Here is a 16,869-nt window from a genome sequence, read left to right on the forward strand (position 1 = left end):
ATTTCTTCAAACATATCTACTATAGAATTTAGTTGTGGGTTAAAAATATGATAGAGATATGGGGAATCATTTCCATAGTAGTAGTTTTTAGGAATTCCATGTGAAATATAAGTTTTTTCAGGTTTTTGAAGTCTTTCAATAAAACTTATAGTAAAATAAAGATTTTGAGAAAAATCATTTTCTATTAATTTTAAGAATTCGGTGTCATTACAATTAACATTAGTTAAAATCATTAGTTTTTGATCTATTAATTTTAATAATTTAATTATTTCTTCTCTTAAATCTTCTAATTTATTTTTTTCCATTACGTGACGCTTTTCTTGTAAAGGGCTACGGTTTTAAGTGTTGTGTAGTTAAAAGTGTGGTTTTAGAATATATGGTTTAGATTTTGCCACGTAGGCGTTTTTAAAAAAAATTGTTTTTTGACAACTTTATGTGAGTGGTACCTATAAAAAGTTTATCATTCTCAAACTTTTTTAATGATATCACAACAAATATTACATATATTACATCATGAAAATACACGTGCATTCCTATATACTATCTATATTCTTTTAATTATTATTTTAGGTAATTACTATGATGTCTAAAAATAATATTTAACTTTAAAAAGAATAAAAAATTAATATTTATTTTTAAAATATAAAAATAAATTATTTTTAAATATTTAAAATTTATAAAAAAAAAGTTAAACAAAAATTTGACGCTAAATAATAGCACCTATCATAGAATTCACCGTTATTTTAAACTGCCGCAGTAAATTTTTCATAGTTTTACAATGCATGCAACGACAACTACAACAACAACCGCAATTCAAAACCATGATTACGTGTGTTTATCTTGACCTAATGATTTCACCTTTCATGGCAAGTGTTAAGGCACTTAGGTTTCCCTCATTCTCCACATGAACACCAGGCATAACCACTGCTCTACTCCCAACAAACCCATCTTCACCAATCTTAATTTCTCCGAACTTTACTATTCCACCTTCATCACCTTCATATATGTGTCCAAATAGCAATGCTTCTCTTCCTACACAACCCCCTCCCTCAATCTTTACCATTTCAGGGTTCAACAAAGATCCCATGCTACTATCTATATAAGCACCATCATCCATTATGTCAATGCTTGCACCCATCATCTTCATCCAAACCATAAATAAAAATGAACCACTTGTCATGTCCATGAAATAATCTCCAATCAATGTTCTTATGGCTTGCCATGTGCTATCCATGATGATCCTTATGCTCCATAGAGGCATTGTTTCACCAACTTTCCTTCTTCCAACAAGAATCCATTTGGCTATAACACAAGCCAATGCAGCCATAACACCTGAGAGAATCCAAAATATTGGAAGCATCCAATGCAGTGGGAATCCATTGGCATTCTTTATGTATACAATACAACACAAGGGAGCATAAATAGATAAACCAATCACAGCATGAGGTAAAACTGTTTGAAGAAATGGTTGAATGAAGAGTGCTGAGAAAGTTTGATACCAAGTTCTTGCCAATGTTACTTTTTGTGGCTGCTTTTTAGGCAATGATGCCGCCGCCGCCATTGGACAACATGATAAGTCAACCTTAACCGCGGATTGCTCAATAAGGTTCCTCCAAGATTCTGGGAGCGGTCGCTTGTTGCGAACATACTGGCAAATCTCATAGATCAATGAACGACCATGATCCATTGAAGCACTTTGAGAGTTCGAAGTAGCAGGAATAACATCTAACTCATGGCTTTTGAGATAAGGATTGAACTCACACATGTCTGATTCTTCCTTAGAAAGATTCTCAGTGATATTGATCTCTCCAACATCAATGTAAGGGAAGTCATTTTCGTCCCATGGTCTTGTGCAATCCAAAGCAACATCACGTGTGGCTTCATCATCCGGCACCGGTCGAACTTGGATTTGGAAAACATAATGAACTCCACCTGGTGAACTCACGCGGTTCTTGAAATCATCCGCAAGGAAAAGAAGAGGGCGTTTATCATTTTCATCCCTTGGAATAGCACCTGTTTCTGGTGGAAGAATCCCAATTGGCTTAACCATACCTGTGTTCTCACCAATGCTTTTGTCATAGGGTCTCAACTTGAACTTCACGTACATTTCTTGTCCATCATTGAAGCGCAAGAGCCTGCAAATGTTGGAGTAGTAATGCAATTCAGCATATGAGTTAGCATTTCTAAGAGAATTCCACACTGCTTCACGAAGATGTGGGAATTTCTTGACTAGTTCCTCTCTTGCAGCAAGTCCACACACAAACCAACTTGCAAAATCAGCCAAAGTTCTTGCATAAAATGCCTTGCCTGTCTTCAATGTAAGATCAAAGAGAGCATTGTTAGAACCGGGTTCATCAGAGAGTATCTTCAGAGATGCACCGCGGGCATCAATTCTTGCATCATCATCAGCACTCAAGCTATTGCTATGTCGGATCAAGATAGGGTAGCTCTTTCCAGGGTGGAAAATCTTGTGCATTGGAATTCCATCAATTTTGTCATACATTTTTAGGTACCCTTTTCCACTAACTCCAATTCTGTGGAAATATCTTGCCTTAGCATTCATGGTTGTGGTGGCTAAATTTGCAGACAAGTTACTTACTACTTTCTTGTAAGCCATGTCCATCTCTTCTATTCGTTCATCTAAACCACTTGTGGGTTTTTTGGTAATAACCCTTGTTTGAGATCCAATGTACATGCTACCTTCATGGAGTATGGAATTCATTGGAGCAATTGAAAGTGCTCCTAGAATGACATTCTTTTCAACATGAGAACCAGGGAGAATAATGCTTTGACTTCCAACAACTGAGTTGTCTTGAACCTCTATTTTTCCACAAGTGTATCCGTTTGAGTAATGGAAACCGGTGATTATTCTGCTAAAATCACCAAGATGAACACCATTACCAATTGCCATGAGCTCTGGGTTTGAAACTGGGTTGATGGCTCTTATAGAACAATGCTTGCCAATTTTTGCACCTAAGAGGCGCAAATATACACAAAAAGCTTCTGTTCCTGTGAGGAGTTTTGCAAATCTAAGGTGGCAGGAAAGACTCAATTGATTTCGAAGCCATGTTTTAAAGTGGTTTTGCTTTTGACAATGAAGAAGACGAATGAAGATGCATGTGAGAATGCTGAGAATGAGACCATGAAGCAAGTAAGCACATGCCAGTGAAATGGTGAATACAATGGCACTTGATGGGAATTCAGAAAGCATGGTGGCATAAGCAATAATAGTGAAAGGAATCCAGTGGAAAGCCCCACTTATGCACATGAATGAAAAGTGTTGGAATGATGTTGGTTTTTGGAAGACCCTTGTGTAGAGAAAGTATGTAATGGCTGCAGCAAGAGCGCTTACAAAGCCAACAATATAGATCCCCATCAATTGGTAGATAGCACTAGGTTCATTTTTGTCTGTGGTAATTAGCATTGTTGCATTCTGAGGAAAAAAAAAAAAACAAAAGAAATAAAAAGGTTGAGTTATTGCTCCAAGCTTATATGATTTTTAAAAGAAAAACTATATCATAATAAATTTTATAATATAATAATAATAGTATAATAAAAATTAATTCTGACAATCTATTATATATATTAAAATATTCTCTTAAGTAGAATTTTTTGATAAAAAGAATCTATTTTTTTATTTGATTTTGGTAGATGAGTTAGATTTAAATTTAAACAAAATGTTCATAAATAAATACAAAAAGTAATATACTTATTAGCATTTAAACAAAGTTTGACTCATATAAATTCTATTTCATTAAAAATAATTTTTTTGTTGAATAAAATTTTACAATTATTTATATAACTTAAGAAAAATAAAATTATAAAAATTTAAATAAATCCAAGTATTTTTTTAACGATTTCTCTTAACATAGTTGAACATCAATTAATTTCATAATTTATAATTTTATTTTGAAAATTAAAAAATCTATAAAAAAACATATAATATATAAATTATTTGATCTATATCATAAAAAATATATAAAAATAGAATAATATTTTAATAAATAGCATTGATGATAAAGACATAATAAAAAAATTTCTTAGAAAAAAATTTATTAATATTATTAAATTTATTAATTAGGAGATAATATTAATAGAGATTATTATTTAAATTTATTATTAATATTAATTAGAAGATAATACTAATAAAAGTTATTGGAAAAAAGGATACAATAAAAAAATTTATAAAAATTACAACTTAAAAAAAAAAAAGCTTGCATGATAATAGAATAATATATAATAAGATGTTAATCTCTATTCGTGAAAAACATGTATTATAAATTAGATAGATAAATATAGCCCAGTGTCAGAATAAGTTATTTGGTGAATGTTATGGTGTCTTTGAAATTGTGCCTAATTTACTTAAAAAGGCAAATAGATAATATTTAATAAATTTTAAATACTTTACTTTTTATTTTAAACATTTTATTTTTTACCTTTAAAAACAAGTTAGGCAATTTAAACACCATAATAAAAAACACCATAAAACTCACCAAGTTGTTTTATGGATTGATGTAGTTTTGTTCACAATGACAATGCATTGATATGTACTTATAAGTGGCAGTTAAACAAAGACTAACTATATATATATATATATATATATATATATATATATATATATATATATATATATATATATATATATTAGTATATCTATATTTATGGTATTTATTGTAGTTATGTAAGTGTTTTTAAAATTAATTTTTTTTTATATTTTGGTACTATTTTGTTTTAGCAACACTTTTTATAAAGCATTACAAAATGATTAAAAAATGCTACTTTAATTTTAGTAATATTTTTTGAAACATCATAACTATGGTAGCATAGATATACATATACTGGATGATAATTTCAGGAACTAACCTCTTTAACATTATTAAGCTTTGTAGGCTTGAGCACATGCTGTCCTTTTTCAACCTTTTGCAAGGGTTGTACCTCAGCACCATCTTTAATAACACTACCTTTTTGAATAACAGCATAAGGTCCAACTGAACAACTTTTTCCAATCCTAATTGGATTGAAACTCAAGATCCTGTTCTTTACCTCATGGCTTTGAACCAAAACCCCTTCACCAATGACAGCTTCATCTCCAATTGAGACCAAAGACGGGTCTGTGATGTCAACTGTATCAAGCAAAACTGAGGATCCAATTCTTGCACCAAGCATCTCAAACCAATACTTAAGGAATGTTGTTCCTCTGAGGTGTACTGCTAGGACTCTAGAAGCAATTTCTTGAGTTTTATAGTGTGTCCACCACTTGATAAAATCCATTGAATAGATGGAGACTTCAGGAACAAGGGCATAGTTTGGCCTCAAGAAAGAATTCCCAAAAATTGAAATGCAAATGCTAGTAGAAACAATGCATAGGATCCAAGAAAGGGGTGCCAAAGTCAAAGAAATTAAGTAGTTTGACCATGAAATTCCTTCCACTAATGCACTGATACTTTGATTGAAACTTAGAAAAGCAGTGATGGATATGTAAGCAGGAAAAACCAGCATGAGAGTAATATAAAAAAGTGCTAGGAGTTGAAGTAAACGAATACCCCATTGGCGAGTCTTGGACACATCCATAACCACTTCAGCAATCTCTATATCTTCTTCTGAAGCATTGGATGGATTGCTAACAAGTTGTGGCTTAGACTTGAGTAGAAGATTTTCTGAGAAGTTAGCCAACTCTTGAATGCAAGAAGTAGTGAAGACATCAATAGCTGCAACCGGAACTCCCAAAAAATCTGAGAGTTTTTGTGTTGCTTTGACAACACCAATTGAGTCAACACCATAAGATGTTATGTTATCTGTGACTGATATGTCACTTTCTGGGATTCCTGCCTGCTCAGAAATAAGCTTTTTCAAGAACTCCACGATTTCCCTGTTGGTGATTCTTTGGCTAGTTCCAAGATTGTTTTTTGCTACATTATTGGACCTTGGTGTTCTTCCATCTTTGCAATTTCCTGTAGTAAATGACCTTACCAATTTTTTCTTTGTCAAGAGAGGTTGTGGCACCAAGTTCAGTGTTTCATCTGCAAACTGTTTGAGACATTCAAACCTCTTGATTTTTCCTGATGTTGTTTTGCTGATGGTTCTTGGCTTGATCAACTTGACAGAAGCAACACTAACTCCATGTTCTTCTATCACACGAGTTTGAATATGCTCAATCATATCCTTGCTAACTGATTTACCATCCCTTACTTCTGCAATTACAACGAGGCCAACTTGATCAGACCCGTCAGGCAAGGCAATACCTTTTGCTGATAGAATCTCCTCAGGGACACCAATGACAGCGCAACACCCGGGACGAAGATATTCGGATGAATTCTCAACTGTCTTTTCAACATCTGATGAGTATATATTTCTCCCAGCTGCAATGATCAGATCCTTGATTCTTCCTGTGATGAATAGCTTCCTATCTATTATCCTTCCCAAGTCACCAGTTCTTGTGAAGTTTCTTCCAGGATGGTTTGGAAGCTCATTCCTGAAAGTTTTTTGGCTCAGTTCATCCTTTCCCCAATACCCAATTCCTGAACTTTGACTACTTATCCAAATCTCTCCTTCTTTTCCATCTTCTTGAAGCTCTTCGCCACTCTCAGGATCAACAATTCTGATGTCAACATCAGCATCTCCTGGCTGGACATATCCACAGCAGATTCTTCCTTGCCAATCAACAAGAATAGGATTACCTTGTCCAAATGCGCAGCTGACGAAAACGCAGTTTTCGGCCAAGCCATATCCTGGAGCTAGCACCTTTTGGGATAAGCCAATAGGACCAGTTAGCTCAAGAAATCTTTTTAAAGTCTTGTGCCTCACTGGTTCAGCAGCAATCATAAGAAAAATCATGGAGGAAAGGTCTAAATGTTGAAGATTATCTGTGTTAGACTCTAACCTTCGGATCACCAACTCAAAAGCAAAGTTAGGGGCAGCACTATGAGTTGCTTGGTACTTACTCATAGTTTCAAGCCACAACAATGGCTTCTTGATGAATGTGATTGGCGAAAACAACACAGCTGATCCACCACTAACAAGAGCTGTAAAAAGTCCTCCAATGAGCCCCATGTCATGGTACTGAGGAAGCCAGCTTATTAGCATGGTCCTCGAGGTGCTCTTGTATCTTCCTCTCATCAACTTCACATTGTGAATTAGGCCTCCATGAGTAATCATCACTCCTTTAGCATCCCCAGTTGAACCTGACGTAAACTGCAAGAAACAAATATCACCAGGTTGAGCCTCACATTGATCATCTACATATTCAGAAGCCAGACTTTTTGACTTGTCGATCCAAGAATCAGTGTGCATCCATGGAAGATTTGGCCATCTAGCTGAAGACTTCCCATCTTTTCCGGATAATGAGATTAGACCTTTAACAAATCCGGCCCGCACAGCTGAGTGATAACCTTTTGTTGATAGAATTGCCACTATGCCACATGACTTTGCAATGTTGTCAATTTTCACAAGTGCTTGTCCACTTTTTTGCATGGGGTCTGGAGGAAGAACAGGAACTGGTATAACCTTAGCCCTTATGCATCCGAAGAAGGCATCGACGAAATCCAGACCGGGGACATAGACTAGGAGAACCTTGTCACCGGGCTTGATGATTGGCTTTCGGCATGTTAAGAGATTCTGAGCAATACAAGAAGCATTAGAATTTTGTTCTCCATAGCTCCTTTTGCATACAACTTCTCCTTCTTCATTTATCCAAGAATAAAGAGTTCTGTTTTGAGTGATTGGATGAGTTCCCCAGTGCTTCAAATAGCTGTTCAAAGAGGGCAAATTGGGAAATTGCACCCCAGGCAATTCACCAAGTTCTCTAGGCTCCTTTTTCTGGAACTCAGTTTGTAGTGGAAACAAACTCTGCAGATAACATGCTTCTAGTAAGTGCAACTCAATCTTGCGACTATTTAAAAACTAAAATATATAAATATTAAATAATTACCTTAGTGTAAGGGAACATTGGCAAATCACTGCTAGTTGCAAAGTTCTTACGCATGAGAGCCATGGCATAAGATGAATTTCTCTCTGTGAGCTCGAAAGCCATAAGGCCGCCCACATAATAAGTATCCCTTGAACCTTGAAGTTCTGACTCCAGCTTTTCATAGAAACCAGATTTCATATCTGCATTTCAAACTCTAGAGTTTATAATTCTCAACTAAAATTGAAAATAAATTATGGGCATTAAGTAGTTCCGAAAATACCTTGGCTGTTAACATGAGGAAAATACTTGAAGCGACGTTGAAGGATGAATTTGTCAATTTTCCCCCCCATGGATTCAACCGCTTTAATCGCAAGCTCGATGACAGTTGGTCCCTTAATATCAGAAGAGTTGCCATAAGACCAGAACAAGAATATGTCACTGTCATCATAAAACTTCTGCATTGCAACAGGATTTCCAATGGTGTTGGGATCTTCCATGTATTCACCAAAGTAAAAGAACCCAATTGGAAGATGTTCAAATCCTTTAATCTTAAACACTGTGGTGTAGTAATCAAATGTCTCTACTTTGCTGAACAAGTCCTTTTCAAGTTCAGTTGCATCCATGACTTCTTCTTCAGAATCTGCAACAAGAATCAATCAGAAAACAACAACAATATGTACCTTACAAAGAAATGAACATATATATATGTATATACACTAACCTGTGAAAGCTGAAGGCACTGATCCATAAGTTCTTCCATATCTTAATGGAAAATTACCAGAGATTATGATCTTATCAAACTCCATGGTTTTTTCATTTTCATTTAATCTCTTGACAGTTACTTTGACACTTTCAGAGCTACGTCTGATCGCCAACACTTGAGTGTTACAATGAAGTTTTATGGGAAGTGATTCAGCAATCTTCTTCCATAGACTTGTATATCCACCTTTGAAGCGTCGAATTTTTCCGGCCATTGATGTTCTAGTAAATTCATGAATGTATGCATAAGGCAAGTCTTGAACAAATCCAAATCCTGAGGCAGTGTAACCATAAGCCACAGATTTAGGAACAGATTTGAGTCCATGACTCTCAAGATAATCTGTAGTCAAGTCTGAAGCAACTTGGCTAACAGCATGGATCCCAAAATGCTTAGAGTTCTTCACCTTTTCCTGTCATTCCAGTCATATAAGCAGAATCAACATAATAAGGAAATTTAATTTCATTATGTAAATGAAAGACTAAATACTATATATACTTACCTGAATATCCAAAGTAAGTGTCATAACAGACACATAATCATCAGCAACATTAACATCTTGGAACTTTCCAGAGCAAGGGTCAATGAGAGCAAGCTTGTGTGAGTCCATTTCTTCTAGTTCGGATCCTGTCTCTTTCGCGAGATGAAAGATGACTGGAGCACTATTTGCAGCAAGAACTTGCCCACCCAGATCATAAATTTTCCCTGCATATATATATATAGTAATCCAAAACAAAAATCATTCATATATATTCAATTGGATCAGCAGCTAGAGAGTGGTAGTAAGATATAATTACCTTCAATTTCTACTGATTCACACATGCCAGCAACTGTGTGATGTTTCTCCAAAACTGTGACATTATTATAACCAAGTCTAGAGAGTGCATATGCAGCTGATAAACCACTTGGACCAGCACCAACTATTCCAATTCTGGTGCTTAATGGTAATGAAGGATGCAACTTGGAGAATTGGTCATCTATTGGTATTTTAAGATCCATGCCTGCAATCTCTGCTACAATCCAATCATTTTTTACAACTAGTTAGTTAGTTAGTTAGTTGAATTCTGTTAGTTTGTTATTTTGACAGCTGGAGTTAGTTACTTAGCTAGCTGTGTAAAGGGAATTTTATTTATGTGATTGAATTTAGTTTTCTCACTTCTCACTCTCAATAACAACAAAGAAAGATACCTTATTAAGAAACTACAAAAAGAGGATGCCAAAAGGTTCAAAAAGTGTTACAAATATATATTTGTTCATTTGATATCATCAAACAAATGAGAACATTACCTTAGAGATGATAAGAACGGTGCAGTGTATTATATAATTAATTAATTTGATGAGGAGTTGTTGTCAACGTTGGATCGTTAATTGGATCATTTGCTGCAGTAATTGCAATGACATTATTATTCTCAGCATAACAAACCTGTGAAGTCGAAGTGAAGAGCAACACATGAGGTAAAGTTCCCCACGAATGTTTATTTTGTTGGAAAATATTATCATATTGAAAAGAAAAAACATGTTGATATGTCACCGGCATAAGAACATGCATGAATGAAGAAGAAAAATAAAATGTGTATGTATAAACAGAAGAGAGAAGCAAATATAAGACTAGTTTGGTTATTACCTCAGTGATGATAATTGATAAAGCATATAGTAGATTATTTTGCCAAATGGCATGTGAGATTGAAGAGGATGTGTAGTAATGATTAATGAATTAAGCTGCTGACTCATCTATCTTAATTTATAGAGAAATTTTTAGTTAGGACTAAGCTATATAGTAAGCAATCACATCACTGTCATTTAATATTGCTTAAAAATATTTGTAACGATATGTATATTCTAGTCCTAAAGTATAGCTAAAATTTATAGAGAATTTGAGTATATTTCCACTTGGTGAATAATCCCGGCCTCGATGAGTACAAGAATTACATTGTATTAATGTCCAAAACCTACAACATAGGATTATGAAATATTCCCATGGAATAAACCGTCTTATATATAATTATCTCAATTGCAATCTTTATCTTTGATAAAATAAATTTTCAAATATTAGTTTTATTGGACAAAATGGTCTAAATGACCAAAATGATAGATTAATTATTAACTCATTTTATCAAATGGAACTAATATTTGAAAATTTATTTTGTCCAAAACAAAGATTAGAATCTATTTTAGTAAAATCAGAATCTTTCGAGTGTCAAAATATTATTTATTCTACAAAAAGAAAATAGAACCTTTTTTTCCTTTTAGTAACAAAACTTATTGTTTTTTAATATTACGAAAACAAGATTTTAATATAAAAAAGAAAAATGTACCACGTATGTTATTTCCCTTGATCTTTACATTTACTATTTCATTAAAGGCGTTAATTACATGAGAGGTGAATAAAAAACAAGTTATACGGTGAATGGTTTTTCAAGATTCTATTGTATCTCCATGGATTTAACTATACGGTAGTTTCAATGCTCATGATAAGTTCATACATTTTTCATTTTATTAAAGGTATTGGATTCTGTAATGATTACTCAAAAACAAACAAAATACATGTCCAGTACTGAATTGAATAAGTTAACTGAAAGAAATATATAATTTATTGAGTATTAGCAAAGGGTACCATGCTTATAAAAGATGATTTTCTGCAAAACATTGATAAATTAACTTATATTAATGTTAGCTGGTGAAAGAAAAAAAATGGAAAATTGACGATTTGCGATTAATAATTAGTAGTTAATTATATGTTGGTTTATTAGTGCACTATAGTTCAGTCTTCCCCACAGATTTGAGCAGGCCGGTGTGATTTCATTTTCTATATGACATCAACTCTAACCAATACCAATGTACTGCGTGCTATCATATATATAAAATTATAGACTAAGAAATTAATTATTATAAGCAATTTGAAGTGCAATACTGATAAATGGTACCTTTTTTCTGAAAATGACATTTATAAATTAGAATTGTTAAATTTCATCCTTTAGCTAAATTATAAAATTATTTATGCACTGCCTCTTATTATTTATTTTTGGCCATTTGGCAGAGAAACCCATGCAACACGTTTGCAAAATTTGCAATCCCTTTTATTTATGGTCGGAAAATGTGCAATGTCTTTAGAGTTACGGTGTCTTTGAAATTGTGCCTAATTTATTAAAAAAGATAAATAATAAATTTTAAATATTTTATTTTAAATATTTTATTTTTTATTTTTAAAAATAAATTAAACAATTTAAACATCATAATAAAAAGCATTATAGAACTTGCCTTAAAGTTTATTAGAGTGATGTTTTTGTAATTTTGTCATTAGGCTAAACTCACCTTAGAGTTTATCAGGGTGAATTGCCCTTTTTTTTGTTTTTAGTTTAATACAGTGCAGTATTGCATATATACGGGGTTAATATTTAAATTCGTCTCTGAAAGATCATGCGATCTTTATTTTTGTCTTCGAATGATTTTTTTAATTAAATTAGTCCCTGAAAAATAATTTTTTAGTTAAATTAGTCCTTCCGTCAATTGGATGATGACGTGTCACGTTAAGTGCCACGTGGCATAATGACGTGACATACCACGTGACAGATCAGTGACACTTGGCACGCCACGTGACAGGTCAGTGTGTCATGTGTCACTTGATATGTAAAAAAGTTTTTTTATTAGTCAAAATAGTCCTTGAAAGTCCAGACGTAAGTCATTTTCATCCCTCAAATTTTAAAAATTAGTCAAACTAGTCCTTATATAATTTTTTTATTTTTCTTTATAATATTATATTTGAAATATTTTTTGATACTACTAATTTTAATAGAAATGTAATTGACAAACAAAACATTAATAATTGTATCTTTTCTTCTTAAAAATTTTTTCAATAAAATTATCTCTCTCTTTTAATTCTTCTCAAAATCTCTCTTATTCTTTTCTATTCTAAAACCTTTTTCTTACACTATTGCATTTTGCTGGAATATATATATATATATATATATTCAAAATTGAAATATATGTATTTATTAACCTAAACAAAGTTATATGTTTAAAATCAAAATTTATGTATGTTAACCTAAACAAAGTTATACCATTATTTTTTTCTACTACATCTTTTTTTTTCATTACGGTATTCCTTACATATAGAATGTAATGGTAGTGATACTTAGAGTCAAAATTCAAGAAGATCCACAAATTTTGCTTCAATTCCAAACTTTACAAAATATTAAAAATTTGTTGCTTTATTATTATTATTATTATTATTATTATTATTATTATTATTATTATTATTATTATTATTATTATTATTATTATTATTATTATTAACGAATTGCTTCTTAAGCGTGCAAAGATCATAATAAATTTTTGTGTGTTTCATATGTTTGAGATAAATTATATAATTTTTCTTTTAATTTCACAAATCAATGAGATAAAATGAAATAGGAAACATTATACCTATACATAACACAGGCTACTCCGCACTAGTATATTATTTAAATAGATATGCTTCGTATTAAAATAAAATTCCTTTTGTTTTAAATGAAATATTTAAAAAATTATATTAGAATATTAAGATTCAAAAAGTGATTCCTTAAACCAGTTTTTCAATTATTGAGTTTTACTATATAAATTAAATAATAATAAAAATTATAATTTAAAATTTAAAATAATTACTATATTATTTAGTAAAATTTAAAATATTAAATTTTTAAATATATAATCAACAATAATTTGATAAACTCATTTAAATAAAAAAATTTACATAAAAAATTATAATTTAAAAATGTAAAATTTTAAAATACAAATGACAATAACTTTAAAAAAATTTAATTATTTTTATTATTTTATGTAAAGAGAATTTTGTTTATTAAGATTTAAAAAATAATATTAAAATTAGTAGTATAAAAAAATATTATAAATTTAATATTATAAAAAAATTATATAAGAACTAGTTTGACTAATTTTTAAAATTTGAGGGATGAAAATGACTTACTCTAGACTTTCAAGGACTATTTTGACTAATAAAAAACTTTTTATATGTCAAGTGTCACCTGGCATGCCACGTGACATGTCGCGTCATCATCATCCAATTGACGGAATGACTAATTTGACTAACAATTTATCTTTCAGGGACTAATTTGATTAAAAACATCATTCGGAAGACGAAAATGAAAATTGCGTGATCTTTCGAATTTGAACATTAACCCCATATATACGACACAACAATTAAATGATGCAAAATAATTCTTTTATGCTCCAAGAGGTGAAATCTATACATATGGTTAAGAACTTAAGAGAGGTGTGATACACCTTTATGGCCATTTAAAATAAATTAAATATTAAGAATATTTTTAAATTTTTTCTAATTTTTGAAGTAATAAAAGTATTTTTCTATTTAATAAGGAAATAAAGCACAAACACGACATGCAAAACAAGTCACATTCACAATTTCAGAACGGTTGTCGTCTATTACACGAAAGATAATAAACGACATAAACATTTTTGTATTATGTTTTCCAAGATCCGAATCATCACATAGCTTCTAATAAACTGATGTACTAGTTTTTCGAAAGTGACTACGGAAGTTACAAAGTTCATTGTGATTAAGTGTGCGATTAGGGTAATATTACACGTACACATATGAAACCTTGATAATCTTCTGCTTTGGACGAAATGAAAACAATTCTCTTAGCTTTTTTCATGTCAATCTGATGTGAAATAAAATAACACTCTTTAACTTGCTGTCTTTTCTATTTTAAAGTTTAAACAATTTTTATAAGTAAAATGTTGGTTATCTAATATTCTTTTTAATATTATGATATACTCGAAGTACAAGCAAATAACTTTTTTTTTGTTATATATACTAATATTTAGATTCTAGTATATCTATATTTATATTGGCTACAATGACTATGAAAATATTGTTAAAATTAAAATTGTATTTTTATTTTTATATTTTGGTAATATTTTTATAATAACATTTTGAAAACGTTATTGAATAATAAAAAGATGTTATTTCAATTCTAATACTTTTTAAAACATCATATCTATTGTAGCCATGATGGTATAAGTATACTTAAATGCACCATATTATTATTGAAAAGATAATACAAATTCGTCTTAAATTATTTGAAAATGTGAAAAGAAAAATCAACTGAATATTCGATTAAAAAAGTGAATGAGATGAAAAATAGATAAAGAACAAATAATAAAGAAAGATTTAAAATGGCCAAACATGATAAAAAAAATTATATGTAAACAATTTTACTTTAAATAAGATATATAATAGAATCCAACATCAATTATTTATTCGATTTAGCCCATCACACCTAAAGAGTTAATTAGATAAGACATTGTTATTGTTATTATATATTAATATTAGAAAAAATTACTTTTAAAAGAGAGTTAAAAAGATTTAATTATTAAAAAAGATATCTAATACTAAAATTATTAAAAAAATATTAATATTTATAATATTTAAGAAAAATAATTAAATTTTTTAATAAAAAATAAATATATTTTAATAATTTTTATTTAATTTTTATAATTCTTTTAGTAATTATTTTTATTCTTTCTAAAATTTTGGTCATTTTTATAATTATTTAATTTTTTTATTTATATGGTCTTCCGTCCTTTCTTTCTCTCACAGGATATTGAGAAAAATTAGTCAATATTTTAAAAAGAATGAAAATTATTGTTATAAAAATTATAAAAAATAAATAAATAAATAATTAAAAATATATTTATTTTTTTATAAAAAAGTTAATTTTTTTAAATATTATAAACATTAATTTTTTTTAATAATTTTAGTATTAAAAATTATTTTTAATAATTAAATATTTTTAACGATCTTTTAAAGTAATTTTTTTAATATTATTGTTTGATATTTTTTTTTGTGATGCTCTTTCCATCTTTATTGTCCTTACTATTTTTCGTGTGATGTTTGAGAAAAATTATTTGTACTTTCGAGTCATAAATTATAACTTGGTAATGGAACATCATTCATTTTCTAAATGAGGTAATAATAGTATAGTTTATTATATGTATTTAGGCGAATCAAAAACAAAAAAGAAACAAAGAAAAGGTCAAATGTATACTGTTTAGTATTATTAGAGTAGTTGTGTTAGAGTAATAATAAGTAGTTGAGAGTTAGTAGTTGGTAGTTAAATATTTACGAGGTTAGTTTAAAAGATCCTTATAAATAGCATGACTCTTTATCATGTAAACAACAACTTTAATATATATTTTTTATTTTTTTTGTTATGGTATCAGAGCTAAAAAAAGAGTTCTGTTGGTATCCATGGTGAAAACTTCAAACACAAATAATCAGTCTTCATTGTCTTCTTCTCCTCTAACTTGGCAGAATCATTTTCTAACGTAGCACAAGATCCCACTAGCCCTTTCTATATTCATCCTAGTGAAAATCCAACATTTGTCCTTGTTACTCATGTCCTTCCTGGCAATAACTATCACTCTTGGTGTCGATCCTTTGTTTCCAATATAGAAGCGTTGCAATAATCTGGTGTTGTCTTGATTATTTCATCCTCTCTCTCTCTATTACCCAAAGTGTTGTTTATTTTTCTACTGCCTCTTCTGTGTGGACTACCTTTAAAGAGAGTTTTTCCCAAAGTGATCTTCTTCGTATTGCAGAATTACAAGAAGAAATTTATGCTCTTAGACAAGAAAATCAGTCAGTAACAGAATTTTATACCTCTTTAAAGACATTGTGGGAAAAGCTTGTTAACTCACGTCTTCTTTCTTCCCGTCTGTAATTGCCCAGCCAAAACACATCGCACACAAGATTTTATCATTCGATTTCTTAAAGGTCTTGATGAGCATTTTTTCTGTAGTTCGATCACAAGTTCTTCTTCTTGATCCTCTTCCGCCTGTCACCAGGGTGTTCGCTCTTGTCGTTCAACACGAACGTCAACTTCAAAACGTATCTGGAATTTTGGACGATCAACGAACCATTGCTGCTGCCGTAGAAGCTCGTCGTCCTCCTCTTGACCGTGGTCGTGGATATGCCTCTTCAAACCCAGGACGCGGCAGCAGCGGTTCCTCGAAGGTTTGCTCTTACTGTGGTAAAGGGGGGCGCACCGTGGATGTTTGTTATAACAAACATGGCTACCCTCCCGACCACCCGCGTCATCCAAGGAGACCATGATTCTTTGATCGTGCCTCTGCCTCTTAATGCCAGCGTTGTGCGGACACCGCCTCCTGACTCTCCCATGCCGCCAGT

General features: G+C 31.2%; 1 protein-coding gene across 2 annotated transcripts; it reads right to left on the reverse strand.

The window, feature by feature from the left end:
- Positions 1–699: 699 nt before the first annotated feature.
- Positions 700–10,393, reverse strand: LOC112789893 (uncharacterized). 2 transcript variants are annotated; one of them, XM_025832024.2, is made up of 9 exons: positions 10,288–10,393; positions 9,951–10,086; positions 9,461–9,673; positions 9,166–9,368; positions 8,628–9,075; positions 8,187–8,546; positions 7,928–8,106; positions 4,864–7,845; positions 700–3,433 (listed from the first exon to the last, which is right to left on the reverse strand). In XM_025832024.2, exons 3-9 carry the CDS (start codon positions 9,660–9,662, stop codon positions 836–838), a joined length of 6,972 nt encoding a protein of 2,323 aa, XP_025687809.1. In that variant the 5' UTR covers positions 9,663–9,673; positions 9,951–10,086; positions 10,288–10,393; the 3' UTR covers positions 700–835. The 2 variants fall into 2 exon arrangements, with proteins under 2 accessions (XP_025687809.1, XP_072088695.1); XM_072232594.1 differs by having other exon boundaries at positions 9,461–9,676.
- Positions 10,394–16,869: the final 6,476 nt, after the last annotated feature.

This window comes from Arachis hypogaea, chromosome 3 (genome assembly GCF_003086295.3).
Source record: "Arachis hypogaea cultivar Tifrunner chromosome 3, arahy.Tifrunner.gnm2.J5K5, whole genome shotgun sequence".
NCBI lineage: Eukaryota > Viridiplantae > Streptophyta > Magnoliopsida > Fabales > Fabaceae > Arachis > Arachis hypogaea.

Bases quoted from the DNA above. Each gene is read 5' to 3' on its own strand.
- LOC112789893 (XM_025832024.2), bottom strand. From the start codon at position 9,662: ATGGATCTTAAAATACCAATAGATGACCAATTCTCCAAGTTGCATCCT. The intron at 9,369-9,460 runs GTAATTATATCT...ATATATATGCAG, and splicing joins TGAATCAGTAGAAATTGAAG to GGAAAATTTATGATCTGGGT. The intron at 8,107-8,186 runs GTATTTTCGGAA...TTTGAAATGCAG, and splicing joins TCCTCATGTTAACAGCCAAG to ATATGAAATCTGGTTTCTAT.